Source organism: Nelusetta ayraudi, unplaced genomic scaffold, assembly GCF_046127955.1.
Source record: "Nelusetta ayraudi isolate G7.1 ecotype Tasmania unplaced genomic scaffold, CSIRO-AGI_Nayr_v1 ptg000110l, whole genome shotgun sequence".
Taxonomy (NCBI): Eukaryota; Metazoa; Chordata; class Actinopteri; order Tetraodontiformes; family Monacanthidae; genus Nelusetta; species Nelusetta ayraudi.
The window spans coordinates 627540-654254 of NW_027466160.1; the positions used below are offsets into that span (position 1 = coordinate 627540).

General features: G+C 51.9%; 1 protein-coding gene across 4 annotated transcripts; it reads right to left on the reverse strand.

The window, feature by feature from the left end:
* Window positions 1-549: 549 nt before the first annotated feature.
* LOC142903408 (disco-interacting protein 2 homolog C-like) lies at window positions 550-26710 on the reverse strand. Of its 4 annotated transcripts, none has more exons than XM_076048988.1 (38): window positions 25783-26710; window positions 18709-18780; window positions 18032-18136; window positions 17510-17635; window positions 16071-16340; window positions 15798-15920; window positions 14947-15093; window positions 14415-14534; window positions 13380-13577; window positions 12751-12842; window positions 12550-12660; window positions 12203-12326; window positions 12016-12125; window positions 11509-11611; window positions 11347-11411; window positions 11003-11096; window positions 10751-10870; window positions 9710-9824; window positions 9359-9498; window positions 8964-9100; window positions 8670-8878; window positions 7982-8096; window positions 7687-7888; window positions 7488-7588; window positions 7162-7242; window positions 6934-7057; window positions 6472-6593; window positions 6267-6378; window positions 5675-5784; window positions 5326-5456; window positions 5050-5218; window positions 4557-4727; window positions 4200-4261; window positions 3874-3931; window positions 2904-2978; window positions 2263-2437; window positions 2047-2170; window positions 550-914 (listed from the first exon to the last, which is right to left on the reverse strand). In XM_076048988.1, the coding sequence occupies exons 1-38, from the start codon at window positions 25859-25861 to the stop codon at window positions 662-664; spliced, it is 4845 nt and encodes a 1614-aa protein (XP_075905103.1). In that variant the 5' UTR covers window positions 25862-26710; the 3' UTR covers window positions 550-661. The 4 variants fall into 4 exon arrangements, with proteins under 4 accessions (XP_075905103.1, XP_075905102.1, XP_075905105.1 ...); XM_076048987.1 differs by having other exon boundaries at window positions 16071-16361; window positions 25783-26424; XM_076048990.1 differs by lacking the exon at window positions 14415-14534 and having other exon boundaries at window positions 16071-16361; window positions 25783-26424.
* Window positions 26711-26715: the final 5 nt, after the last annotated feature.

The following is a 26715-nucleotide window of genomic DNA, read 5'->3' on the forward strand; positions in this document are numbered from 1 at the left end:
CAGAAATAATAATAATAATAATGATAATAATAATGATAACAATCCCACAGATTTGTTTTTTCTGGTTGTTTTTTTTTTTTACGTGTGCGTTTTAGATTTTTTTTTTTTTTTTTTTTGTATTTTTTCTTTTGTCAGACCATGAAGGTGTCTGGACGGACACAGTGTCTCTGCTAGAGAGCGACAGCCACACGACACAGTGCTGCAGCTCCCCCAACGGCCTCCTACTGCGGCCAGATCCCGGCGGATGGATGGACGGACGGACGGACGGACGGAGGGACAGACGATCGCAAGGTTCAGCACGGAGGAGGAAGATAGAAAGGAAGTTGAAACAGGAGGAAAAAAAGAAAAGAAAGACAGACGCGAATCAACCGAGCAATGGAGCGATCGCTCTGTCGGCTGATCGTCCAACACAACACCACTCCAAAGAAGAAAAATAAATTAAATAAAACAATAAAAAAAAAAATAAAAAAAAATAAAAAAATACAGTACATCTGGATTTAGGTTGGGGGAGGGGCTGGATGGGGGGAGGGGCCTGGTGGTGGTGGGGGTTGGGGGTGTCAAATGAACGACAACGGCCACGGCACACAGACGCATGCTAGCTCCCACACACACACACACACACACACACACACACACACACACACACACACACACACACAGGCTACATGTTGTAGGCCACGTAGATGGGGTCCAGCTGGTCCTGCAGGAAGCCGTCACGCAGGTGCATGCGCTGCTTCTCGCCGCGGGAGTTGATGGGGATGACGCCCACGTCGGTCACCACCACCACCCCCACGATCAGGTAGTGCTCCTCCAGCACCGCCTTGGTCACCATGGGAACCAGGTCCAGGGCCTCCTGCTCCGAGCCCTCCAGCTCCACCACCACCACCAGCAGGTTGGTCCAGGGGAAGACGGCGCTGTCGATGGAAGGAGGGACACGTTGATCAGTCATCATGAATAATGAGTGAGTGATTGTTTCATTTCGTATGAATGACAGACGTACACAAGAAGCCAAGGCTTATGGTGAACCTCCCTCTTGCAACTATTACATTTACAATCGATCGACAACATCGTTTGGCTACTTTGCATTTGGAGCACAATTAAGATGCAAACAGAAGGAAACAAAAAGGTCAGTAAAATAGGATAAGAGACTCAAACATTCATATCATAATTCATGAGGAATAAGGAATAGCTCATTATAGCAGAGACAGACAAAGAGAAATCATTGATCATTCAGAATGCTAATGTATATATTCACTGAGAATACAGGAGGAGACATTGGCCTTCATGCCACTTTGTCTGCAGCAAAAAACACACATGACCTTTAAGACCCTCGTGAGCATGAATCAACCACTCTCTCATGTCTTTGTGCTGTTTCACTGCTTTTTTGGTTGATTTTTATCTTATTTTATGTTTGTCTTTTATTCGCAAAGCAAATCATTTTATTCCAGCAGAAATACTGTTTCTTGTTTTTGCCATGTCAAGATGGAGAGGCCGGTGGAGAGAGGCCAGCACACACAGGGAGAACATGCAAACGCCACACAGCAAGGTCCCAGGAGACCCTGGGATTCCACCCCCCACCCCCCCACCGGCGTGAACCACTGGCCCACAACATAAATCAAATATAACAATTATGATAAATAAAACTGCATTGCCTCGCCTGCAGTTCCCACCAGCAGGGGGCAGTGCAGCCCCAGCGTGATGACACAGTAATACTGCATGACAACATGTAAACGCTGCTTCCTACTGATGGTTAACTCGCATTCTCTGGACTGCACTGGTGGTTTATAAAGCCTTGCTTATTGCTGCCTCTGCACAATGTCACTGACCTTTGCACATCTGCTTTGGTTGTTTGTTGATTGATTTGAATGTTCTTGTAACTCCTGTAATTACCGAGTAGTTTATTTTTTGTAATGTTTTTTTTTTTTTTTAGTGCGGTTTCCCAATTTGGGCTCAATAAAGCACATCTATCTATCTGTCTATCTATGTATGTTATCTATGGTATCTATCTATCTATCTATCTATCTATGAAGGCAGCAGTCAACCCACCACTCCATGATGCTCTTGTGCGCTCTGATGACGGAGGTCTCGATGTCGATGGGGTGGTACCTCATCCCCCGCAGCTCCATGGCCTCCTCCAGAGCTCCCACCACGAACAGAGCGTCGTGCCTCTCTGTTTCGGTCGGGACAAAACACACTTTTATACCACGGCGGCGTGCGCAGAGCGCGTCTGCAGCCAGCAGGGGGGCCGACGAGGACGCTGACCTCCGTTGGCGTCGGTGAGCTCGGTGCGGCGCAGGAAGCCCAGGTAGCCCGTCCTGGCCCAGACCGTCTGCGTGTCGCCGAAGCTCAGCCTGGAGTTGAAGTGGTCCGACTGCAGCACCTCCTCGCCGTAGCCGCTGTAGTAGCCGCTGCCGTTGTGGGCGCTGTGCACCCAGATCTGCAGGGGAGGAGAGTCAGGTCACTCCCACGCAAGAACACGCAGCTCAAGTCTTTAATGAGGGGAAGAAGATCCTGCAGATCTTGTGCTGTTGTCTTAATACCTGTTTTTTTGTGTTGAAAATCATTTTTACATTCATTTAAGATGACAAGCTAAATGAATACACCTGTGTTAGAAGATAAATCTGTATAATGAGGCCATTTCCTGGACGGGCATGCACACTGTGAGGTGAATAAACATCTTTCAGACGGACACCTGAGTGTTGCTCGCCGCGTTTCACTTTTGGAAGGAAATCAAGCGGCCAAGAGCAACCAACAAAAGGAGAAGACAAAATGTTCCACATATCAATTCAATTGAATTGAGACTGAGAGAAGAAGCGTGGAAAGAGAAGAATGTGTAGGAGAATAAGAGGAGGGAGGATGTGGGTGGAAGAAGAGAATGAGAGAGAGGGAGAGGCTCCGCCCACCTCGCCCAAGTGAGAGTCTCCCAGCGGCCCCTTGGTCTCCGGGTTGGCGATGATGATGCGAACTCCAGGAAGAATCTGAAGGAGGAAAGTCCAAGAATCACAACTGTCATCACAACCAGCTGGAACCCAGAGACACAACAACCCACTGACTGACTGGCTGGCTGGTTGACTGGTTGACCGACTGGCTGTGAGCACTCGCTCTGGCTGTTCCTCCTCCTCCTCCTCCCCCCTCCACTGGCTGTCTGTGAGTCTAAACAACCACGGCGTTCTGATGTACCATGGGGCCTTGAACGCCTCGTCCTCACTCCACTCTGCCTGTGTGTCACTGCATCTCATCCAGAACAAATCCTGACGGTGAGCCGCTGCACCCACTTCCTGTTTCCTCTGTGTGTGTGTGTGTGTGTGTGTGTGTGTGTGTGTGTGTGTGTGTGTGTGTGTGTGTGTGCGTGTGTGTGCCTGTTGCTGCAAGGACTGTTTTTGAAGAAGAAGAAGAAGAAGAAGAAGAAGAAGAGATCTGCCATGTTTCCTGGTGCTGCAGTGCTGAATGTGAGCTCCACCTGCAGTCAAACTGACTCCGTCTTTCAATGTGCTCTTATTTTAGGAGCTTGGATGATGAATGTGGGGTTTTTTTTGGTGGCAGTGCAGCAGGCGGGCCATGTGACGGCACGGCCTGCTGTCAGCGTTGACTCACTGCTGGTGGGTGGATGCAGAAAACAGTCGGAGCGCCTGTCGCTCACTCAGCTCCCATCCTTTCACTGCCCCTCCCCCACCCTTCAGAAAACAAGCCAAAACAACACAACAAAATAAAAACTGTTCTCCACTCTCACTTTGCTTCCTGTGAGTCACATGGTCCAACTCGGCTGCTCCGAAACAATAAATAAACCTATTTTTCCAATTGGAAGATATATATATATATATATTTATAGGTATATAAAAAGGGTTGTCATGGCAACAGCGAGAGCAGCCTCACCTTCCCTGACTCCATCAGAGGGAGGCTGTGGGGGGAACCTCGCTCCACCAGCCGGACCCTGGAACACACACACACACACGCACACACGCACACACATGCACACACACACGCACACGCACACATACACACACACACACACACACGCAGGACAACGTGGGAGGAGAGGTTGAGAGTTTATCAGTCAGAGTTTGGCCTTGCTCTCCTCTTCCTCCACTGGATTTCTATCCATCTGGTCCGGCTAAAATCATCATTTCCAGGGAGAAGAAGCGCGCTTGCTTTTGTCACATTCCACACATGAAGGTGTTGCAGTGGACAAGGCGTCGCACCTGTCGTGTCGCAGAGCCCTCATGTCCACGTACACAGTGGTGGGGTCGGGTCCCGACGTGCCCTGCAAGGAGGAGGGAAGTCTGGACTGTGAGATCATGTGACCCCCCCAGAAGCCAAACACTCGCAGCACAAAAACACACACACACACACACAAACATTGATATATATTATTGTATTTTTAAATGATTCTTTCTCTACGGTGCTGTGCTGTGGGTTTTGGGGGGGTTGGCTGGGACTCACACATGAAAAGCTGTCATTTGTGGTGCCATGTATTTTCAAGTAACGATAAAGACACATTCCAAAAACCAAACAACAACCCAAAAGCCACGGCGTGAGGCGAGCGGCTGAGGTCCCACCTGCAGGCAGATGGCCAGGTTGACCCTGCAGCCGAAGGCAGTGCTGACGGAGCGGGGGTGCAGGCCCAGGTCCTTGAAGAGCTTGGAGAAGGAGTGAGTGAGCGACATGCGGGGCCGCTCCTCCGCCACCACCACGCAGGCCCGAACCCGGGACAGGTCCAGACCCCGGGCCTGGGGCACAGCACACACACACAGGTCACACAACCTCACACAACATCATCACCTCAACAATAACAATAATAATAATAATGATAATAACAACACTAAATTGGATTTTTATAGAGCCTTTCGAGAAAGATTCCTGCTCGTGATCGGCAGCCAATCAGGAATCAACACATGACCATCTAGTGGGCAATGCCAGGCCACGAATGCTGCAGACAGAGGGTTTTTGTGCTTCGCCCACTGCTGCAAAAGAAACTGGGAGTGGCGAGCGACGTGGAGAAGAAGTGTTGAAAAATAAAATGTGTGAGTGGCGGAGGTGGCGTCAGCTGACCTTGAGCGCCTCGGTCTGCAGGCCCAGCCCCTTGGTGCACAGCTCCATCACGCTGTAGGAGCAGAAGGTGTCTCGCACCCTCAGCTGGCTGACGGCCAGCAGCCACAGCGCCGGGTTGGTCTCCAGCTCCACCGGCGGGATCAGGATGGACTGGTGGCCCGAGTACACGCTGCAGCACAGAGGAAAAAAACACACACACACACACCAACGTCATTCTGGGCCACCGGGTGGCGCCACAGGGACAGTGGGACAGGCGGCTGAATGTGCGAAAGTCACCTGCAGAGGCACCAGAGGACGAAGCCCAGGCCGCAGTAGGGGTCCAGGCAGATGGCCACCTCTCTGGACGGGTACAGCTCACACTGCAGCTTCACCGACCTGCAGAAGGCCCCCACTGCATTGTGGGTCATCTGGAGGAGGAGGAGGAGGAAGAGGGGAAGGAGGAGCATAAAAAAACAACAGAAACAACAGAAAGGAGAATTAGTATTTCAGTGAGTTTTTGGGACTAAACTGCTGAGCTACAGCTGGAAAGAGTGTGTGTGTGTGTGTGTGTGTGTGTGTGTGTGTGTGAGGGAGGGAGAGAGAGAGATGTGGCCCAGGGGACAACTGAGACTGGCGCTGAGCCCACCTGAACTCCAGCCAGCATGCCGGTGGTGGACACGCTGAAGTCCAGGTAGGCCAGACCGTCAGGGTTGGTGGGCTTGTAGAGCACCGGGGGCTTCTTCTTTGGCAGGTCGTCTGCAACACACACACACACACACACACACACACACACACACACACACACACACACACACACACACACACACACAAGATCATTTTTAAATTTTATTTTGGAAGAGAGGACAAGACTGAGACTGAGGCGAGTGGCTGCTGATTCAGAAGGGAATTCTGGGAAATATCTCACAGCCCACTGGTCCTTTAAATATTTAAATATCTTTCTCACCCTTAAAAGCTGAGAAAAGTGCATTAGGGTTAAATTTTCCATCTAGTCACAACATGTGCAACCAGTAAAACTTTGAATTTAAAATAGATTTGTTTCTTCTGAAGTTAGTAGGGGGCGCTACTGTGCCGAGCCGAGTAAAGAACCAAATGATCCTGGAGCCCTGAAGTGGGACTGAGCCGATGGCTCCCAGGGATAAAATATGTTTTTTTGCCCTCAGTGTGCAGTCAGAGGGGGGCGGAGCTAGTGGGCAGAGCTAGTGGGCGGAGCTTGGTACCAGTGTCGAGGACGGGAGGCCAGTTCCTGATGTCCACGGTGGCCGTGGCCTCTTTGGAGCGCAGCAGCTTGCAGATGACGGCCGTGGTCATCACGCAGGCCGAGTGGCTGACCTGCACGCGCACGCACGGAGAACAGGAAGAGTTTTAGTTTTTCACCTCCGAGACTCCAACGCAGCTGTTTCTTCTTCCTCGAGCCTCACTGACCTCCACGATCATCTTGACGGTGGGCAGCGTGGTGGAGATGTTCTGGGGGTGGGGCGGCCGCACCGTGATGGGGACGCAGCCGGCGTACAGGCTGCCGTAGAAGGCGGCGATCAGGTCGATACCTGGCCGGACATCAGGTCAGAGGTCAGAGGTCAGAGTGCAACTGTCTCATGTGGTCAGTGCGTGTTGACATGCGGCACACCTCCTAGAAATGCTTTGAGAGGGGACTGTGGGTTAGTTTCCCAGGGGGACCTTTGTGATTTGCGCACACCGACCTCTTGCCAAGGTCACACGGGTCATCTGGGGTCGTTGAAGGTGTTAAAGGTATTTTAAATAAGATGCGTGGCAATTGGTTTTTTATGTGTTTCATGTTTTGGGACGTTGGTGATTCAAACTCCTGATCAGCAGTAATTCACTTTGCAAACAGAGGGAGGCCCGCAGAGGTGAGAGAGTTACAGAGACCTGGAGGGTAGACCAGGGCCACGTGGTCTCCTTCCTGCAGACCCCCTCGCTCCATCAGCAGCGCCGCCACCCGCTCCGCCCTCTTGTGCAGCTGCAGGCAGGTGAGGGAGCTCGACACCGCCCCCTGGAGGAAGCAGAGAGCAGGTTTAGAAGCTGCTGCAGGAGCTGATGACCTACATGCTTCCTGACTCATGGGCTGGAGGCTGCTGATGTTGTTGTTGTTGTTACCCGGGAGCTGAGCAGCGTGTAGAGGACGTGGTCCGGGGTGGTCTGGGCTCGCCACTGCAGGACCTCCGACAGGAAGAGGAACTGCAAGACAGGAAGTGGAGGAGTTACGAGCACACCGTTGAATCAACTTCATCACTGCGTTGTCTTTTACTTTTGTGTTCTGCTGGGTTGAAGTTATTTGTTTAAACTGCCTTTTATTCAACTTACTTGCTGTTTGTCTTTTGTATGTATTGCTGTTTTTTTGTGTCTGAGACACAAAAACACACACTACACGAGCTTTTAAGACACACACACACACACACACACACACACAGGTGTCTTCCCACCTGGTCGTTGTCGTCGGTCTGGCCCAGATCGCGGCCGCTGGCCTGGGCGATCCTCTTGCCCGACACCAGATTTCCCACCATCACAGAGGCGGGGCCAATCTCTGTACAAGCAGCAGCAGCAGCAGCAGCAGCACATGTTAGCAAAACGAGACAGCAACCACACCCGCCATAACCCCCTCCCCCCACCCTCAGTGCACACCTGGCTGCTTCTGCCGCGGCTTGGGCAGGTTGGTGACGCAGGTGTGGGGGCACATGAGCACGTTGCAGGGGTGCAGCCCCCCCTCCAGGTACAGCTGCTTGATCTCCGACAGGTGGATCCCCCCCAGCGGAGTCTTGGGGAGGGTGTTGGCCGGGACCAGCGCCAGGCAGAACACGCCCACGCCGTGGATGCTGTCGATGGCCTGGAGGGGGGCGCAGTCAGAGGAACGGGGTGAGAGCGCTGCCGGGACGTCCCGCCCGTGGGCCACTAGGGGGCGTCAGCCAGATGCGTTTACCTGCAGCACGCGGCTCATCCACTGGAAGCTGTCCTCCTCGGTGGAGTCGGGCCTCTGCTCGGCCACCACCACGATCCTCTCGTCCCGCAGCACCGTCACCGAGAACACCGCTATCCTGTTGGTTCATTCAAAGACGCAAATGCTCACCCCAGGTATGAAACATGCTGTCAGGCAGCTGGATTGTCCACACCAGGCTTCCTTAGAAATATGATGGGGTGAAATGGCAGCTATGAGCAAGACCCTTATTGGTCTATGTATAGTCTTAGATACATAGAAGATCTGTAGGGCAGGAAAACCAAATCACTTCTATTGGACTGCAAATATACACTTTTATTAATGTGTAAATGGACAGGTCATGAAGTTTATACCAATATGAAAATCAGAAATCAAGCCAGATTTTACACACTGGATCTTTAGGGAGCTTTAATAAATTCATTTAAAAATAAAAGAAGTCTCTATATGTCCAGAAAACTGGTTTATCCCCGTTTGTGGCGTCCTGCTAAAAGTGATGCTCTGCTGGAAGCTCTGGCTGGTCGATGTTGCTGAGATGCAGATGCCCTTTGACCTTGACCTTTCACAATTAATCCTGAACATTATCACAACAGGACTGTACGGGCATCAGGACCCTCACTGTTCTCACTCAGGATGAGAAACGCAGACGGCGAGCGTCGAGGGCTCGCTCACTCACCGGCCCCTGTAGACGAACTTCATGGGCTCCACCGCCAGCGCCGTGGCCACGATGTCGTCTGCGTTGTGCCGTCGCCCGCTCACCATGATGAGGCCGTCCATCTTGCCGGTGATGAAGGCCAGGCCGCCGGGGCCGATGAAGCCCAGCAGGCCCGTGCGGGCGAAGGCGTACTCGCTGACCAGGCCGCCGCTGGCACTCACTGGGTACACCTGGACCACAGGTGGGGGACAGGCTGGGTCAGAGGAGGAGGGGGGGGGCGGGCGGGCGGGCGCGCGCACACACACACACACACACCTCAAAGGTGTTCTTGGTCATGCCGGTGAGGCCGTAGTAGGAGGTGCCGGTGGCGATGGAGCAGACGCACAGCTCGCCAATCTCGTCCGTCTGGCAGAGCTGAGGGACGCCCTCGGGTTTCACCACACACACCAGACCTGGGGGGGAGGGGCGGAGTCAAGAGGGAAACGTGAATGACAGTGGTTGTAGATCCAGTGGTGAACACCGGGTGGCGTCAGGCAGGAGTGACGAGGTTAGAAAATACAGCTTACAACAAAAAGAGGTTTTATTCGTTTTTTGGTCTCTAAAATCTCTCTCTCTCTCTCTCTCTTTCTCTCTCTCTCTCACACACACAAATGCGCGTGCACACACACACACACACACACACACACACACACACACACACGGGGTCGTACCTCCAGGTGTGACGGTGCCGACGTCCTGCACCGTCAGCACCGACAGTCGCTCCTCCGTGTCCACCCGGACCACCCCGTAGGTCAGCCCCTGCATGGACAGGACGCCCCGACCGGGGGGCTGGCTGCTGTCCTCCACGGGCCTGGAGACACACACACACACACATACACACACACACACAAACACACATATAGAAATGAGGAAAAAGAAACGCTGCTCTTGTTTTGTTTTTATGTTCACAATCTTCATCCATCTGAATGTGAAGAGACAGCTGGAGTGACTGCACTAATGAGGTTTGATGCAGTGTGTGTGTGTGTGTGTGTGTGTGTGTGTGTGTGTGTGTGTGCGTGTACCTGCGGATGGCCACGGTCAGGGCCTCCGGGGAGCTGGCGCAGGGACAGATGACGTCGGCTCGCAGTCCTTTGGTCTGAAAGACGTTGAGGAAAGCGTCGCAGGAGGAGATGGACCCTGAGCAAAGGAGACAGCAGCAGCAGGTGTTCACAACCACACCTGAGACGCACAACAGACTACAACACACACACAAACAAAACAACTGTTTCCTCGAAGCGGCTGCACCTTCCTCCAGATGATTGTTTCCCAAAATCACCCTCTGGTTTCCAGCTCCCTCCTCCCTATAGTTCGTACTTAAAGTTATTATTATTATTATTATTATTATTATTATTATTATTATTATTATTACATGTAACAAACCATATAGTGACTAATTAGTCAATTAAAAAAACAACTTTTGGTCACCCTGCTGCGGTTAATGACATCATCCCTCTTTGTTAAAAGTTTGACAGGTCAGGTTGTAATAAATAAATTCATAATTAAATATATAAATTCATTTACACAAATGCACAACAAGTACATTGTCGTCCCGCTGTAAAAAAAATGATGATTCAGTGTGAGCGCAATGCATGATGGGATATAACAGCGGGTTGGTGACCATGGGTTGTACACTACTTTTAGCAATGCATTGTGGGATAGACTGGGTGGACTACATAGTGAATATGGCTGTTCACTCTACACCGCTGCCATAGCCCCAATATAGTGGCTATACAGTCAGTAGGGGGCGATGCAGGACACGGCCGGAGAGACGCACAGTGGGCCAAACTGTTCAAAAGGTCTGAAAGTGACAAATGTGGAGGTGCAAACGGCTTGACGAGCAGGTTTGCGTCTGCAGACACTTGCAGACTCTCACTCCACTTCCTGCCTCTATTCAAAGACGAAGTGACCCAGTTCTCCTGGGTCCCCGAGGGACCCAGTCCGTTTTCCCCGGCTCTCCCTCTCCCTCCCTCCCTGTCTCTGCTAGCGCCTCTCTGAAGTGATGGAGGGAGGGGCGGAGGGGGCGGGGGAGGGGGAGGGTGGAGGAAGGCGGAGCTCAGACTCACAGGGGTTTGATCCGTCGGCCACCAGCAGCATGCGCAGCGAGCTCAGGTTGATGTCCTTCTGGTCCTTGTGGGCCACCAGAGCCCAGTGCATGTCCCTGGACTTGACGCACGCCACCTTGGCTACACACACACACACACACACACACACACACACACACACACACACACACACACACACACACATGCACACACCCAGTTAGTATGCAATCCTTTCCCATGGACAAGAATGAGGTGTGTTTGTGTGTTTCTGACCTTTGTATTGGCACACCTTCTGGATCCACGACAGCGGGTTGACCTTCATCAGCGAGTAGGGCACGCTGATCACGTGCATCATGTTCATCACACTCTGCACACACATACACACACACACACACACAATATGTAGCTGTGCTTTTACATTTCATAGCCTTTACGTTGAAAACGTCAGTGAGCAATCTGAAGAAATGAACAAACTCCATCTTTTGGTGATTCAGCCACTCCAGATTTGACAAAAAGCTCTGGAAATCAGCCAGACACGCTATATATTGCGATCCTGTCATCGGTTGGTATATTTGACAATAGCCCCGCCCCCCTTCCAGGAACAGGAAGTGACTCACCGTCAGGATGCCGTGCCACAGACCCACGTCCTTCTTAAAGTCCAGCACGTTGACGATGGTCTCAGCTGAACACACAGAGAGCAGAGGAGAGTTGAAGAAACAGATGACGACAGCAGGACACTCTGTGTGTGTGTGTGTGTGTGTGTGTGTGTGTGTGCCTACCCTCGGTGTAGCTGCAGGACTGGGTGAGAGCCTGGCAGTGTGTGAGCAGAGCGATCCTGGTCACGGTGACGCCCAGCACAGTGCCGTCCTTGCAGGTTTTATACTACAGGACAGACAGAAAGACAGACAGACAGACACATTTTCTTTTCTAGTCAACTAGTAAAGAAATTCTCTTTTTGAATCAATCCATCTTAAAAAAAAACAAACCCTGGTGTATTCTGGGAATATGAGGGGCAGATTCTGCGCTGGTGGTCTGAAAATCAGGTTTTTAGAGTTTATAGAAAAGGCCTGCGAGTATCGGCTAGCAGGAGTATTTTGTATCCCATAAATAGTCATGTGGCTATTGTGGATGTAACTGTGGGAATATTCTTGACAGATGTATTGATCAGTGTCTAATAAGCCCACGAGGCCTGGCCACCAATCAGGGTGTTTGACACTCAAATAAACAGATCTAGTCGTGCATATCGGACCGTCACGTGTGTGAGTGTGTGTGAGTGCGTGTGTCACCTCGATGTAGGCTGTGTCGTTGTTGGCGTCCTTGATGTGAGGGAACCAATCACGCGGCGGCTTGGACAGGTGTTTGGACTCGGTGACGAACCACAGCAGCTTGGGCCAACCTGCCGAACAAGTGGGAAAAATGTGAAGCCCCGCCCCCTCAAAACACAACCCCCCCCCTCTCCCTCATCCTCCTCACCTTTGAACTGCGGGATCTCTCCTGTGGCGCTCTTGGGCAGCCCCTTGTGGCAGGCGTCGCTGGTCAGCGCCACGGTGACGCCGCAGCTGCCCAACAGGAAGCCGATCTGCTGGCTGCCGGCGTCCTATTGGATGATAGAGATGGAGGAGGGGGAGGGGAAGGTGGGAGGGTGGGGTGTGGGCGTGGGTGAAAAACCTTGAGGCTCATCGACAACAACAACAACAACAACAGGACTGTGTGACTGCCAGTGAGCGGCACTGCTCGGTTCCTCTTGGGGATTTTTGTGCATGAAGTGGAGGTGGGGTGGGGTTTGAGGAGAGGAGGAGGGCGTGGCCATGCCCCCTTACCTTGCGGCTGAGGGGAACCTCGATGGGGACGGGCACCACCTCGGCCAGCAGGCAGCCGTAGAAGGCCACCATGAAGGCCACGGGGTCGTTGTTGGGGAACACCAGCGCCACCTGGTGGAGGTGGAGGGAGAGATTGAGAGATTAAGTTAGCTCAGATAGCGCTGGGGCTAGTAGCCTTTTTTGCAGAAGTGTCGAACTCACCCGGTCCCCCGGTCGCACCATGGGCTCCTGCTTGCTGCCCAGCTTGTGCAGGATGTTGTAGGCCAGCTTGATGCTGCGAGACCACAGTTTTCCTGCAGGGGGCAGAACACAGGAAAGGCAGCATATGAGTGTTAGTCATTTATTTTATTTTTTTAGGAATAAGGGAACACGAAAATAAAAAAGAGAGAAATAAATAATCAAAAAACAGAACGCAGCCTGCAGTGAGCAGCCTGCAGCAGTCGGCAGAGGTCAGCAGAGGTCAGCAGAGAGTCCCAGTCTGTTTAGGACGGATTCAATATTGCAGTGAGCGTTGCCTTCAGGCCCCCCGGGGGTGAACAGGTGCACAGGATATTAAATAACGCTAGAAAAAGTCACTCCCGGCTGTTTTATCTTCCACTCAGTCCTGAACAGCTGATCTCCATACAGAAAAAAACCTAAACCACTCCATAAGATTATGGATTATCTCGGGAAATAAATACGTGGAAACATATCACAGCTGAGATTAAACAGTTGGTCACAGTCACCTGGTGTCACTACAGCAGATTATTATTCTGTGAAGACCTTGTTTTTATTAACCGTCAGAAAAACAGGAAGTGTTGAGGGAGGGGCGTGGCCTGGTGGTCCCCTACCGTAGGTGAGCACGTAGAGGGGCTTCCCGGCCGTGTCCAGGCTGGTCAGGCAGGGGGCTTTGGGGGAGATGGTCCCCCAGCGCTGCAGCGCCGCCTCCAGGGACGGAGGCCAGTTGGTGACCACGCCCAGCGCCTCGCCACGCACCAGCATCATCTCCGCCCCCTCCGGGCGCGGCTGGTTGGGGTCGGGCTGCTGGACTGCAGGAGGCGGGGGGGGGGGACACAGCACATGTGAGTGGGGTCAGAGTCAAGGGGACGGGAGACGTTCAGGTAAGAGGAGAAACGCTGAGGTCGACACACAGATTAGATTTCAGCGTCAGGACGGCTGCTTGACTGGTGCGAGGGCCAATGGAAAGGCAGGAGAGGGGAGGAGCTAAGGAGGTGGTGGTGGTGGGAGGAGGAGTTAACGGCAGCGGGCGCATTCCGAGTTCCTGCTCCATCATCTCCCGCCTGCCATGGATTCCATGCGTCCATGTTTCAATTTGCTTTGACAAAGAATCCAGAAGTATGAAAAACTGCACACGATGGATCTTTTCTAGGAGGTTTTTCTGCATCTTTAAAAGCCAAGTTTTGCCTGAATCCTCCTCCTCTGCAAGCAGGTCAATAAAATCTTCTGACCTTTTCAGCTTCAAATGATTTAAAGTCGTTTGAATATTTAAAAGCTCCCGGTTCAGTAAAACACTTTTTGATGGTCTGAATCCCTCAAAACATTTTTCTTTTTTGTTTCCGCTCAGGCTTTCCTGCAGATGCGTGACTGCATCATCACATCTCTGGCCAAAACAAACAAACAAACAAAAAAATCTTATTCTGCTCCCTGATTGGATGAGGCAAAGGGTGGGGGGACACCTCAGTCTCACCCGCCCTGCACAGCTTGTAGCGTTCTTTAAAGGGAAACCCCCTTTAGAGAAGCGACTCGTGACTCCCGAGTATGAAGACAGATTGGATCACACACGGCCAGAACTCAAAGCAGACAGACAAACAGACAGACGGACAGAACCAACGGGCATCATGCAGAGTCAAACGACGGCTCCTGACCCTCCAGAAGTTCGTCAAAGTCATCGACAAAGAACTCCCGGAGCGGCGGCCTGCGGGGCTGCTTCAGCGTGTTGACCAGCTGCTGGATTTTAGCCGAGACGCGACTGCTGACCGGAACACCTGCAAGGACCCCACACACACACACACACACACACACACACACAACAGCGGGTGAGCACTGCGTTGGCAGCCAGGTGGTCCGTGGAGCCCTGAACTTCACAAACCCTCGGGTGGGAAGAAGAAGGTTAGCTTGAAGAGAGAAGGTCAACAAAACAAGTGTCGTCTTGTTGTTGTTGTTGTTGTTGTGTCTGTGTGGTTGTGAAACGTGCTGCAAAAAAAAAAGAACCGAAACCAACACGTTCCAATCTGTTCATCCAGGGGAGTGACGTGAGCATCGACTGCGGCTCCACATCCACTAGCAGCTTCTACTGTGATCTCAACCTTTATTCAGCCAGCGAGGGGGGCGGGGCTTAGGAGAGGAGTGTGGGGGCAGGTCTGGGGGTCTCATATGGCACAGCGCGGCCGGCCTTACCGTCGCCCGTCTCCATGCGCTCGGCGTTGCCGTACTTCTGCGTGTTCCTGGCGATGGTGCCCATGTTGGACATGGGGTGGCGCTCTGCATGCGAGTGCGAGGAGTCGGAGGAGTAGCCCGTCACGTCGGGCGGCGCCGAGTGGTTCTCTGCATGGAAACGGTGCACAGTGAGTGAGTGCTGTCAGCTCAGCAGTGCCCTCTTGGTGTTGGACACTTTCACTGAGTTGCTGCTGCTTGAGGCAGTTTCCCAACCCTAACCCTAACAGGATTAAAGGGGTATCACAGATTTCTTGGGAAGTTAAGGCCGGCTCAAACAAACAGGAAGAACGCACAGTCAAGGGGAGAAATTGTAGAGGTGCTCGGCCAAAAACAGCAAATCAAAAAGAGTCAAAAAGAGCCAGTAACACTCAGTGTCCTTCCAAAAGGTTTTTACTCACTAGTCACCGACTAACACAGACCGGTTCCCACAAAGAGCTTTCTTCAGTGTGTTCACACTGTGCGCACTGTGAACACACTGAAGAGGACTGAATGAATGAATGGCTCTTTCTGACTCTTTAAGATAAGGCCAGCTGCCAGTCTGTAAAATGGTACAATATATCTGACACACATCAGGAAAATAAAAATACTTGCGTAAATATTTCAATCTCAAATTGATTGCGACATGATGACATTAATATAAGTGTACAAGTTAGCTTTGGCCTCTACAAGTATCAATATAAACATACGTACTTATACAAATTAATTTTTGTCTGACTGTATATATAGACATATATATGTAAAACTCATTAGAAAGCCACACTGACGATCCGAAATGTAACACTTCGTTGCAGAACCAAAGCCCAAAGACGTACCGTCCGACTCCAGCGGCGGCGGCCACAGCATGTCGGAGCCAAACTCACAGGAGCGGCGCAGCGAGCCTCCGTTCTCGGCAACGCTCAGGGCGCCTTTCCTCTTCAGGGACAGGTGGCCGATACCTGGCCGAGGTCAGGGAGTCACATCCAACACATCAGTCCGGTACAACACATGTTGCCTAGTTCACTAGATTTTACTGAGATATTTGACTTTCTCACATCAGCTAAATTCATTAAAAAATGTTTTCTTGCATCTTTGCTGAAAGAGCTCACCATGGTGGGACTGGGACAGGTGCTGGTGGTGCGACTGGCCCAGGTGGGCGTGCGCCAGGTGGGCGTGCGACAGGTGCGAGATGTGGGCGTGCGCCAGCGAGTCGGCCAGCCGCCCGGCGTTGCCGCTGCCGCCGCTCTGCGTGGACGAGGAGGAGGAGGAGGTGGAGCCCAGGTGGGCGGGGCCCAGCTGGGAGGGGCGACTCATCCAGTGCTCCACGCCCGACATGTCGTCGCCCGGCCCCGCCTCCTCCTCCGAGCCCGACGACGAGTCTGAGCACAGGGGCGACAGGCCTGGTGAGAGTCAGTGGCCGTGGAAAAAGGCATCATGGGTAACGAGAACAACAAGAAGGCACAACAAGATAGAAGGACTGGAAAACACACAACATCTCAATTAAAGGTCCAGGGTGTAACATCTGGAGATTCTGAGAAGAAACAGCGACATCTAGTGCTTGCACTTTAGATTGCAGCGCCTTTTCGCCCACTCTCCCTCTCCTGAGTTTGCCAGTGAGCTACGGTGGCCTGTGCAGCCAAACCTGGATACCTGGTCCACCTTCTTCTTCATTGGTTTATTTGAGGATGCCAGCATTCAGCCAAAATACCAAACTCAGCGTCAGGCAGCTGGATTGTCCACAGCAGGCTTCCTTAGAAATATGATGGCGCAAGATGGCAGCTAACTGGACGCAAGGCCCTTGTTGCTCTCTGTATATTCTTACTTATAAATAAGAACCATTCTAAGGGTAATAAAACCAAATGACTCTTATTGCACTGCCATACACTTTTATTTATGGGCAGTATGTTCAGTTTTTAGCAATATAAAAATCCTAAGGCAATCCTAATCAGGCCAAATATTACACTCTGGACCTTAAGTTCATGTTTTTCTGTGAGTCAGTTGTAATGTTTGATAGAAATTTTCGTTAATTAATTTGATTTTTTAGTTCATTATGGACACAAAAGTAATCCAAACGACATCCCGACTGATTAGTGAGTGTTGGAGAGGTTGTGGCGGAACCGTCAGCTCTGTTTAGGTGAACCAGAGAAATAATGTAATCAGACTTTTCACATTAAAATTCAATCAGCGGCCAATTCATGTTTTCCACTGTGATCAGAATCAAACCAGAGAGCCTCAACCTCAAATGGCAGCCTGAGGTCACGGCTCAGGCCTGGAGGAGTGTGCATGTGTGTGTGTGTGTGTGTGTGTGACGTCATTCAGCTTTGACTTGCAAGGGAATTAAACAGAAAACACATGTGACCCGGTTCGGAGTCACGTTACAAACCCCGAACCTGCACTCAGAGCTGGAGTTGTGACACAAATCCACTGCCTTTTTCTGTTGCGTGTGTTTTTGTTTTCATCATCATTTAAAGCACGCTGGGCCCTGATTGGCCGGCTGTGTGTGTGTGTGTGTGTGTGTGTGTGTGTGTGTGTGTGTGTGTGTGGTCACCTGGGGGTGTGTAGGCGTCCATGGAGGTCTGCACTACCAGGGAGCGTCTCTTGGAGGGCATGGGCACGGCCACCTTCCTCTCCACGTGGCGGGCCAGCACCGCCTGCACCGCCTCGCTGTGCACGTCTGACAGTGGGGGGGGGGGAGGGAGAGGCGGTGAGAGAGGAAGTGCAAAAAAAACAACGAGAGAGCAAGAGAGAGAGATGTGCAGAATCTAAATATGTCAATAAAAAAACTGGTGATGGCAACAGCTAAACTTGAATGAAAGGTTTTGATGCTCTCATGAGGTGGTTCTTCACAGACGAGACTTACGGTTTATGAGCTTTACACCACTCAGTGGAAACAACTGCAAAACGCAATTGTACTTTGTCGAAATTTTTAGAAATGTCGCTTTTATTTTGCGATAAAGTGTCACGGAAACGCAACTACAAAGAGAGAGAGGGAGAGGGAGAGAGAGAGAGAGAGAGAGAGAGAGAGAGAGAGAGAGAGAGAGAGAGAGAGTGTGTGAGTGCGGTCACCTACCAGAGCGGTAGCGCTCATCCCGGGTCCCCGAGGTTCGCCGTCGGTGGAAGCGGGCGGCAGAGGGGGGGCCGAGCGGCGCCCGGTGGGACATGGGTCCCTCCATACCTGGAGGAGCAAGCAAGGAGGGGCCAGGGACACACACACACACAGAGACAGGGACACACACACACGCATACACGTTTCACAACAGCAATAAATGCAGCACAAATAAAAATAAAAGTAGAAGAAAAAAGGACACAAACATGGAAATGGTTTGGATCAGACGCAGAAAAATTATTGGATTTTTCTGAATTGACAGAAGAAGAACTGAAGGATAAAATAATAATAATGATTGTCAACATAAATCTGTGGGAGTTGTGTTGTTGTTGTTATAGGATACAAGTCGAGCTGAAGAGCAGCGGCAAATCCCAGGCTGTGCTGAATGTGTGTGTGTGTGTTTGAGACAGGACAGTGTGTGTATGTGTGTGTGTGTGTGTGTGTGTGTGTGTGTGTGCGCGCGTTCACATTCAGAGGAGCAGGCCCAAGCTGAGCGGCTGGAGACTCAATCAATAGAGCGGCGTTTATCATGCTGTAGGAATGTGTGTGTGTGTGTGTGTGTGTGTGTGTGTGTGTGTGTGTGTGTGTGTGTGTGTGTGTGTGTGTGTGTGTTGGGCAGAGGTCAGAGGTTGCTAAGTTACCTCCAGCATGAGGAATATATGCCCTGATCAGCTTGAGCCTCTTCTTCTCATAACCCTTCTGAGTGATGTCGCCTGCAAACAAATAGAGACAGCAGGGTGAGAGAGCCGGTGGGCGGGGCAGTGGGCGGGGCCTACTCACTTCCACTAAAAGGATCATCCTGAAAAACAAAAAACAAAAAAACCCAACACCTCTTGCTAATTGCATTCCTCCACCTCAGGGGGGCGCTAGTGACCGGTAGTGGGGTCAGTCTGCTGTCTCTCTCCACCAGTCTGAGCCGCTCAGACAGGTCACATGATCCAAAAAATGGCATGAGGATCCTCCCACCTCCCTGGTGGAGGCTGACCAGGAACTGCTGCTAGCTACGGCTACACCAGCCGGACAAACTAGTCTGTCACTCGCTGCGTTTCCATGACCCCCAGAATTGTGGAAAACTTAAATAGGGCAATAAAATACTGGTCGAGGGAACAGCAACTAAAAGGCTTTGATGCTCTCATGAGGTGATTTTGCAGGTCAATCGCAAAAGTGTCATAGGCACACTTTTTTGGCATTTACAGGTCAGCGGACGCGACGTACGGGGTCACGTGACCAGTTCATTGACCAGTGAAAATACACCAAAACACAAAATGTTTTGTACCTCCGTCCTCCTCAAAGTGGGGTCTCATGGGACAAACCATTCAGCGCAAACACCTGCAACTGTACTTTGTCAAATGTTTAGAAATATAGCTTTTATTTTGCAATGTCACGAAGATGCAGCTGCACACACAGTGCAAGAATAGCAGCCACGACACAGACGATGGCTAGTTTGGCCACAGCTACAGCACACAGAAGCAGCAGCAGCAGCAGCACACAGCTGTGGACAGGACACCAGGGGGCAGCACACGTTGGATGGTTTCACTCTGACCTCATCACTACACCTCGACTGGCTGCAAACACACAAACTGCAGGGCAACAAGCTTTCTTCGCATAGCTCTCAACTCTGAAGCACTCCTTCACTAGTTCACTCTACTAATTGCATGTCCATGCGTCCAAGTGTTGCTCACTGGTTGGCTGAGTGTGCTGGTACCTCCACAGCCGATTGGTAGTTTAGGAAAATGAAAAAAATAAAAGCAAAACTGAAGCCAGAAAACAACAACAACAACAACAACAACAGCAACAACTTGAAATAAAGAGTGAGATGAACACTGATGGCCATGATGACATCATAATACACAGCTTTGGCACAGATCACACAATTCAACAGGAGTCAAACCAGTCACTGGCAACACAGAGGACTGGAAGCACGTGCAGCAACAGGGTGGGAAGCGATGGGAGGGGGAGGGTCAGGGGGGAAGGGGGGGGGCGGCATTCAGCCAATCCTGTCTCGTCTCTGCATTGACAACACACACACACACCTTCAGCTCTGTGCACTGACTGAACCACATCACAGCGCCCCCTACACCCGTCGAGAAGGGGTTCTAATTTCTGCTGGTTCTGCAGCAGTGAGCCCCCCCTCACCACCAACAGCACCACCACCACAGTGTCTGCAGGCCAGCACCAGTGCAGCACCAGGACGCCACAACAAACACACACACACACACACACACACACACACCCCAGAGCTAATTCAGAAAGATTCAGCAACAGAGGTGGACGCGTCAGTCTGCTACACACAACACAATGACACACAATAGAGTACAAAGTGTGAGTGGTTTTGTCAGCAGATGCAACACAACCACAGAGTTGAACAATACCAATAACAGCAGCAGCTGCAACAACTCGCACCCTGTGCTCAGGATTCAGTCCACTGACACACACACAGCCCGTTACACAACAGACTGATAGATTATTCATAGACAGACACACAGACAGACAGGAAGAGGGAGTCGTGTGTGTGTGTGTGTGTGTGGAGGACAGTGAGAACATCTGGGTCGAATCAGCCCTGATTCCTGCTGCTGCTGCTGCTGCATCTGAGGTGAGGTCGTCTCTCACAGCTACTGCAGCACAACAACATTCCTGCTCTCTCTCACACACACACACACACACACACACACACACACACACACACACACACACGGTCCGCAGGGAGACGCCATCTTCCACTGGCTGCGCTGCGGAGCAGGGAGGCTGTTGCCTAGCAACGGCGCTCTCCACCCGGAGACGGCCGGAAGCGGCCATCTTGGATCCGGAGCGCCAGTCGGCAGTGAGAAAGTGGGCTAATGACACCTGCAAGGGGGGCTGCACGTGAGCGCGTGCATGCGTGTGTGCGTAGGCACACGACTGCTCTGCTCTCTCTCTCCCTGGTCTCCTCGCCCGACCGTTTCATTGGCTGAGGGAGGATCGATGGTGGCGGAACCGTTTCATTTCTCAGCGGGCAGCATCGCTTGAATTTCAACCATTCCGCTTCCGCTTCCTTATTTCCATTCCAACTCCTCTTGATTCTTTATTCTTTTAAGAGTTAGAGTCAACAGTTGGCATGTTTTGATGGATCTCACTCCTCAGCTGAGCAGAGGTCTTTCCTGAAGGTGCTTCATCATTTGTCATTCGCCTTCCTACTGAAGGATGAACTCCATCTGCACGTTGATTGATGCACTCATAAACGTCTCATGTCTCTTGCTGGAGTGAAGCCACACTTTCTGCAGCGACACACAACACCGCTCTGCACCTTCTTCTTCCTTGGTGATCGGTGGCGGCAGTGGCTTCTTCTTCCAGTCAGCAGAAAAAGAAATCTGAATGTTGGTTCTGGTTCCGATCGACGCTCTGTGCCCTGTCAGCGGGTCGGTCACAAAACCTCTAGCTGGCACTGCGGGTTCTCTGACAGATGCCCTTTGACCCCTGAGGCTGCTCAGGACTTGGTGATGTCACTCCTGTGCAGCTGAATTTAACTTGAGGGAATCTTCAAAAGCTGATGGAAAAAAAACATCCTGGAAACATCACCTGGGATCCTTAAGCCCCGCCCACCCGCTGGAAACCTCTTGTTTTGGGGTCCGTCTCCACTCCTCCTCCGCAGCTAATGACATCCAGCCGGGTGTGACATCATCACCTCCCCCTCCCCTCGTCTCCCTTCCTCCTCCACCAGTTTTGATTCGGAGCGACCGATCATAAAACCTCTTATGATCGGAGCTGCTCCTCGGTACCGGACTGTTTGCTGGTACCGACACGGTCGGTCTCACTGTGGGTTTTTGTTGTTGCACAGCTTCTTTTTGGTGCTAGCTTTTTGAAAAAGCGGCTGCGCTGCAGGAAGGTCGTCATCAGAGGAATGTTCCTCTGTGACGTGCATGGAAATGAGGGCGTTGCATCAGTATTCTGGCAACATTTAGAACAAAAAAAATCACTTCAGGGCACCTGAGTGTTTGCAGACGTGCGAGGCGGCTTATTAAAAAAAAAGCAGTTTGGCTCCGCCCCTTTCCCAACATCCCAGCCACCGTTTGATCCCCCCTCCTCTCTCTGTATCGCCTCATCACAAACAGACAAGTCCACCCACCACGACGCCATGGTAACCAGATCCACCTCCAGCAGACACACACACACACACACACACACACACACACACACACACACAGACGCACAGCAGCGGACGAAAACATGCGTCATGCGTTGGGACCTTGAGTTTTCACATGCAGGCACTTGTGCAGACTGTGGAGCATCCAGAGCAGAGCCGGAGGCGACACACACGCATACACACACACAGTTGCAGCAGCAGCAACAGCAGCCCAGTGTCACGTCCGCCACGGCGTCCTGGCGGTTGAGAGGCCAAAGACGCCACCACCAGCAGCAGCAGCAGCAGCAACGTCCAGCGTGAAGATGACGTTGGAGGTTGAGACACAGCGAGCAGCCGCCCTCGTCTTCTTCTTCTTCTGCATCTTAAAATGCTGTTCAACTGAGTGCCCAAACTCTCTGTTAACCTATAAAACACTACAATCATGTAACACTGTAATAATAATACTAATAATGACAATGATGAAATAAAGGTTCTGAAAAAACACAAAGCCAAGATGCTCGACTGGCGGTGAAGGTCAATTGTGAAGCTGCTTCCTGTTCAAAACACACATACACACACACACACCGTGCACAAGTCACCCCTCTTGCTTCTGATTGGTCGACAAGCGGACAATCAAGAGGCCCTCAGAGTTTCACTCGCTGCCTCTGCTGATGACACTCAATAAATGGCACTAACAGCTTGTCGATTAGTGACAATTAGCGCTCACTAGCTCTCAGTTAGCGCGGGGTAGGGGCATGACGGACACCTGACACTCACATGGGGCCATTGAAGCTTGTGTGTGTGTGTGTGTGTGTGTGTGTGTGTGTTTAATGTTTAAGTTCAATTTAAAGCCGATTAAATTCCTCTAGTGCAACATCACCGTCTTCAGCTCCCAAAGTTTCCTGATGAGACGACGCGATGCGACGCTGCTGCTGCTGCAGATTAAAGCTGCAGCGACTTGGACGTCACTTCCGACCGGCACGCTGACCGGCGCCTGCTTTGTTTCACCGCAGAAACTTCAGACGTCAGCTGGAAAAAACTCTGCTGCAGCTTTTTGTTCCGTCCCGTCAAATTCAACCTCTCATTGTCCACACTGCTGACTGACTGACACCTGTCACTCAAAGGAACAGAAGAGAAACAAACAAAGGGTATGCAAAGACAACCGGAGGCATGATGGAAAATATCAACGGGAAAAGTGTCTTTTTGACATCACTAACCTTTTTTTTAAAGGTTTGTGTTGACAAAAACACTGAAGATCTCGCTGTGCTGTTTTTTTTTTTGGTTTCACAGCAGCAGATACTCAAGCTTATTGGTTAAAAAAAAACCATATTGGATTTGATTTGGAGGGAAAAAATAGCCTGGAAAGCAGTCAGCTGGTGGGAACTGTCAGCGTGGGCAGGCTGCAGAGCAACAACTACACAACCAGCACACAACAAATAAAAAGTCCAGGTCTGAGAGGAAAAAACACAACCTTATTTTAAGAATGTCACTGCTGCTGCTGCTGTTGCTTCCATAAAAACCAGTCGCCAGCAGCAGCAGCAGCAGTGACGTTCCAGTGCCTGATGAAAAGTAATAAGACCTGCTGCTGTTTACACCTGGAATGCTGTCGGGCCGAGCAGGCGGGAGACCTTTGACCTTCAGGGGTTGGAAATAGCTGCAGACATTTGCAAAGGACCTGTGTATATTTGATCGTATCGACACTTTCAACAAAAGTATATTGTGGATTCCTCCGCTTCCATAAATCTTTTCTAAACCCACTACAAACGGAGGAGATGCAGCGAGCAGCAGTTGATGGACTGAAGTGCAGCCATCCAGTGGCCCCCCCAGGCTGCTGAACGTGTCCAGAGAGCCGTGCACAAAGCCCCCCACTGCCCCCCAGCACCAGCACCAACAACAAACCAGCCCATTAGGAGTCCACGCCATCAGGAGGACGACGCTACCACTGCAGCCAAGCTGGAAAACAAACACACACAAATCTGAACCCCCTCCCCCCCCAAAAAAAAACACCTGTGTGTGTGTTTGTCCAACAAGTTACTAGTCTCACACATTTTTTCTAAAATCTAGTTAAAAAACAGTGGCCACTGTTAATGCAACTGGGCAGAGAAACTACATTTCCCAGTTGTTTATTTCTCTGAAATTATCGATGAGCTCAACACAAAGTTTCCTTTCACCGTCTGTGTTTGTGTTTTTCGCTGAGCACTATTGACAGACACGTGTTGTGCACACAACACATCCATCACCCAGTCAGTCAGTCAGTCAGTCAGTCACACACAAACACACACACACACACACACACACACACACACACACACACACACACACACACACACACCTAAAGAGCGGGGCTGCGACGCCTCCGTCATTAATAACATCTGCTGGCAGCATGTTCTGCTCTGATAAACACTCTCAGCTGGGTGAGGAGGACTGGAGCTCCTCCGGCCTGCAGCCTGCAGTGTGTGGTCGTCATGGCGGGAGAAAATGAAAAAGGGAGGGAGGTTTGTTGGAGGTCTGGCAGGGGCGAGCAGACGTTCCCCCAATCCAGAATGTTTTGTCCTACATCTCCCCGTCCCCATGTCCCTGCAGGTGAGTCAGGTTTCACTGCAGGTGTCACGGCGACCGCATCGGCATCAGCATCAGCACCCTCTCCACCTCCTGGGACTCTTCGTTTAGCGAAGCTCCAGCAGCAGCAGCAGCAGGGAGGAGGGAGGTCACGTCTCCTCATCACTGGGTTCACACTGGAGCTTCCAGCTCACGTGCACCATGGATCCGGGCCTCCTCGCTCACAATGTAGGCCTCCCCGGGCCGGTCGCAATGAATAAAATATGCTCCCCCTCCATTATATAAGGCCCACACGGCCTGCTGCTGCTGCTGCTGCTGCCCAGATAGACTGAGATTTAACTGAGCCCCAACACAAGTGGTGTTTTGCAGAGGGGAAAAAAGAAAGATGGTGAGGACCAGAGGGATGGCAATGACTCCCAAAGCATCCTCTCCTCCTCCACCTCCTCCTGAGCGGCTCCACGGGCCTGAAAACACCGCGGCGGGGAGGCTGGAAGGTGTCGCTGCTCCGTCACGCAGCGCTGCATTGCAATGCAATTATTAAACCCCCTCACACGCGCGCTCGCGTGCACGCACGCACGCACGCACGCACACTCACACACAAGCTCAGGTGTAGGCTCGACTGCCACACTGTGTCAACATCTCAAGGTCAAACACACGCGGACCCTGGCTGGCTGAGGACGCCGGCTTCAACGACGCCTCCGCCGCCGAGACAAAGAGCAGCGGCGGCGGCCCAGAGCCGAGCATCCTCCGCCGGCTGCACGGAGCTGCTGGCCTGGCCGGCCGACAAACATCTGGATGGGAGGAGCGGGAGAAGGAGGAGGGAGTGGGGGTGAGGTGGAGGAGGAGGAGGGAGGAAAGAAGGAGTGAGGGGGAGGGGGGGGGGTCGCAGAGGAATGAACGGTTGGATTCCGTCAGGCTCCCGGTGCGGATGAGGATGGTGGCGGTGATGAGATGACGAGATAACGAGGGAGAAGAAGAGCAAGGAGGAGGTGGAGGAGATGGAGGGGAGGGTTTGCGCCTTTCCCCCCTCTCGCCCGCTAAGCTGGCCGCCTCTTACCCTCTGACAGCTCCAGCTCCAGCTCCGCCAGCCGGGCTCGGATCTCCAACGGTATCGGCGACGCCTCTCGGTCCGCCATTCGGCCGTAGAAAGCAGCTCCCCGGTTCGACTGCTGCTGCTGCTGCTGCTGCTGCTGCTACTACTGCCACCTCCTCCTCCACCTCCACCTCCTGCCGGAGCCGGAGCTTCTCCTACTCCTACTGTTCCTCCTGCTTCTCCTCCTCCTCGGCGGCCCCTCCTCGGCGAAGGCGCGGACAGACGACGAGGCGTCGAGGGAGAACAAAGGGGGATAAATGCGGCTCTGCTTGGCTCTTGGTCCCGCTACCGCAGGCCCGTCATGGCTGCCCGCCTCCTGGAACTCACTCTCTGTCGCTCGGCCGTGTCAACCGCTGCTGCTGCTGTTGCTGCTGCGGCTCCACTCGGTGGTGGCGGCGGCGATGAGGAGGAGGATGATGATGGTGATGGGGCTCGCGCAGCCAGCCACTCGCTCAGCGCCGTTTGCAGCTTCTTGCCGTGGGTGTCACGTGACGCAACGGAGGAGAGGGGGGGGTTGATGAAGCGGGGGGCAGTTCCGGTCATCACCGCCAGATGGTGCAACGAGGAAAACCGCGCCTAAACGGCAGAAGAACAGATCCCCCCCGTTTTAAAAATAGTTTATTTTCCTAAAGCCTAAAATGTAGTCTCTTTGTTGGCACGATTAAAACCAGATAAAATATTGAATAAATATAATTATATATAATATACATATCATTTTTTTTTAATTTCCTGCAATAAATACGAAGCACATTTTTCTCTGAAAGATCTCAGCAAACCTCGTGCATGGAGGAGGTGGAGACCTTAATTGGGGCTGGGCTGGGCAGGACAGTTAGAATCAAGTCATCTGTACCTCTGCTGCTGCCGTTGCACTTAGCGTTAGTTCTGTCTGGCCGACAC

Bases quoted from the DNA above. Each gene is read 5' to 3' on its own strand.
- LOC142903408 (XM_076048987.1), bottom strand. From the start codon at position 25,861: ATGGCGGACCGAGAGGCGTCGCCGATACCGTTGGAGATCCGAGCCCGG. The intron at 3,932-4,199 runs GTGCGACGCCTT...TGTGTGTTCCAG, and splicing joins AGGGCTCTGCGACACGACAG to GGTCCGGCTGGTGGAGCGAG. The intron at 2,438-2,903 runs GTGGGCGGAGCC...CCTCCCCTGCAG, and splicing joins GAGACTCTCACTTGGGCGAG to ATCTGGGTGCACAGCGCCCA.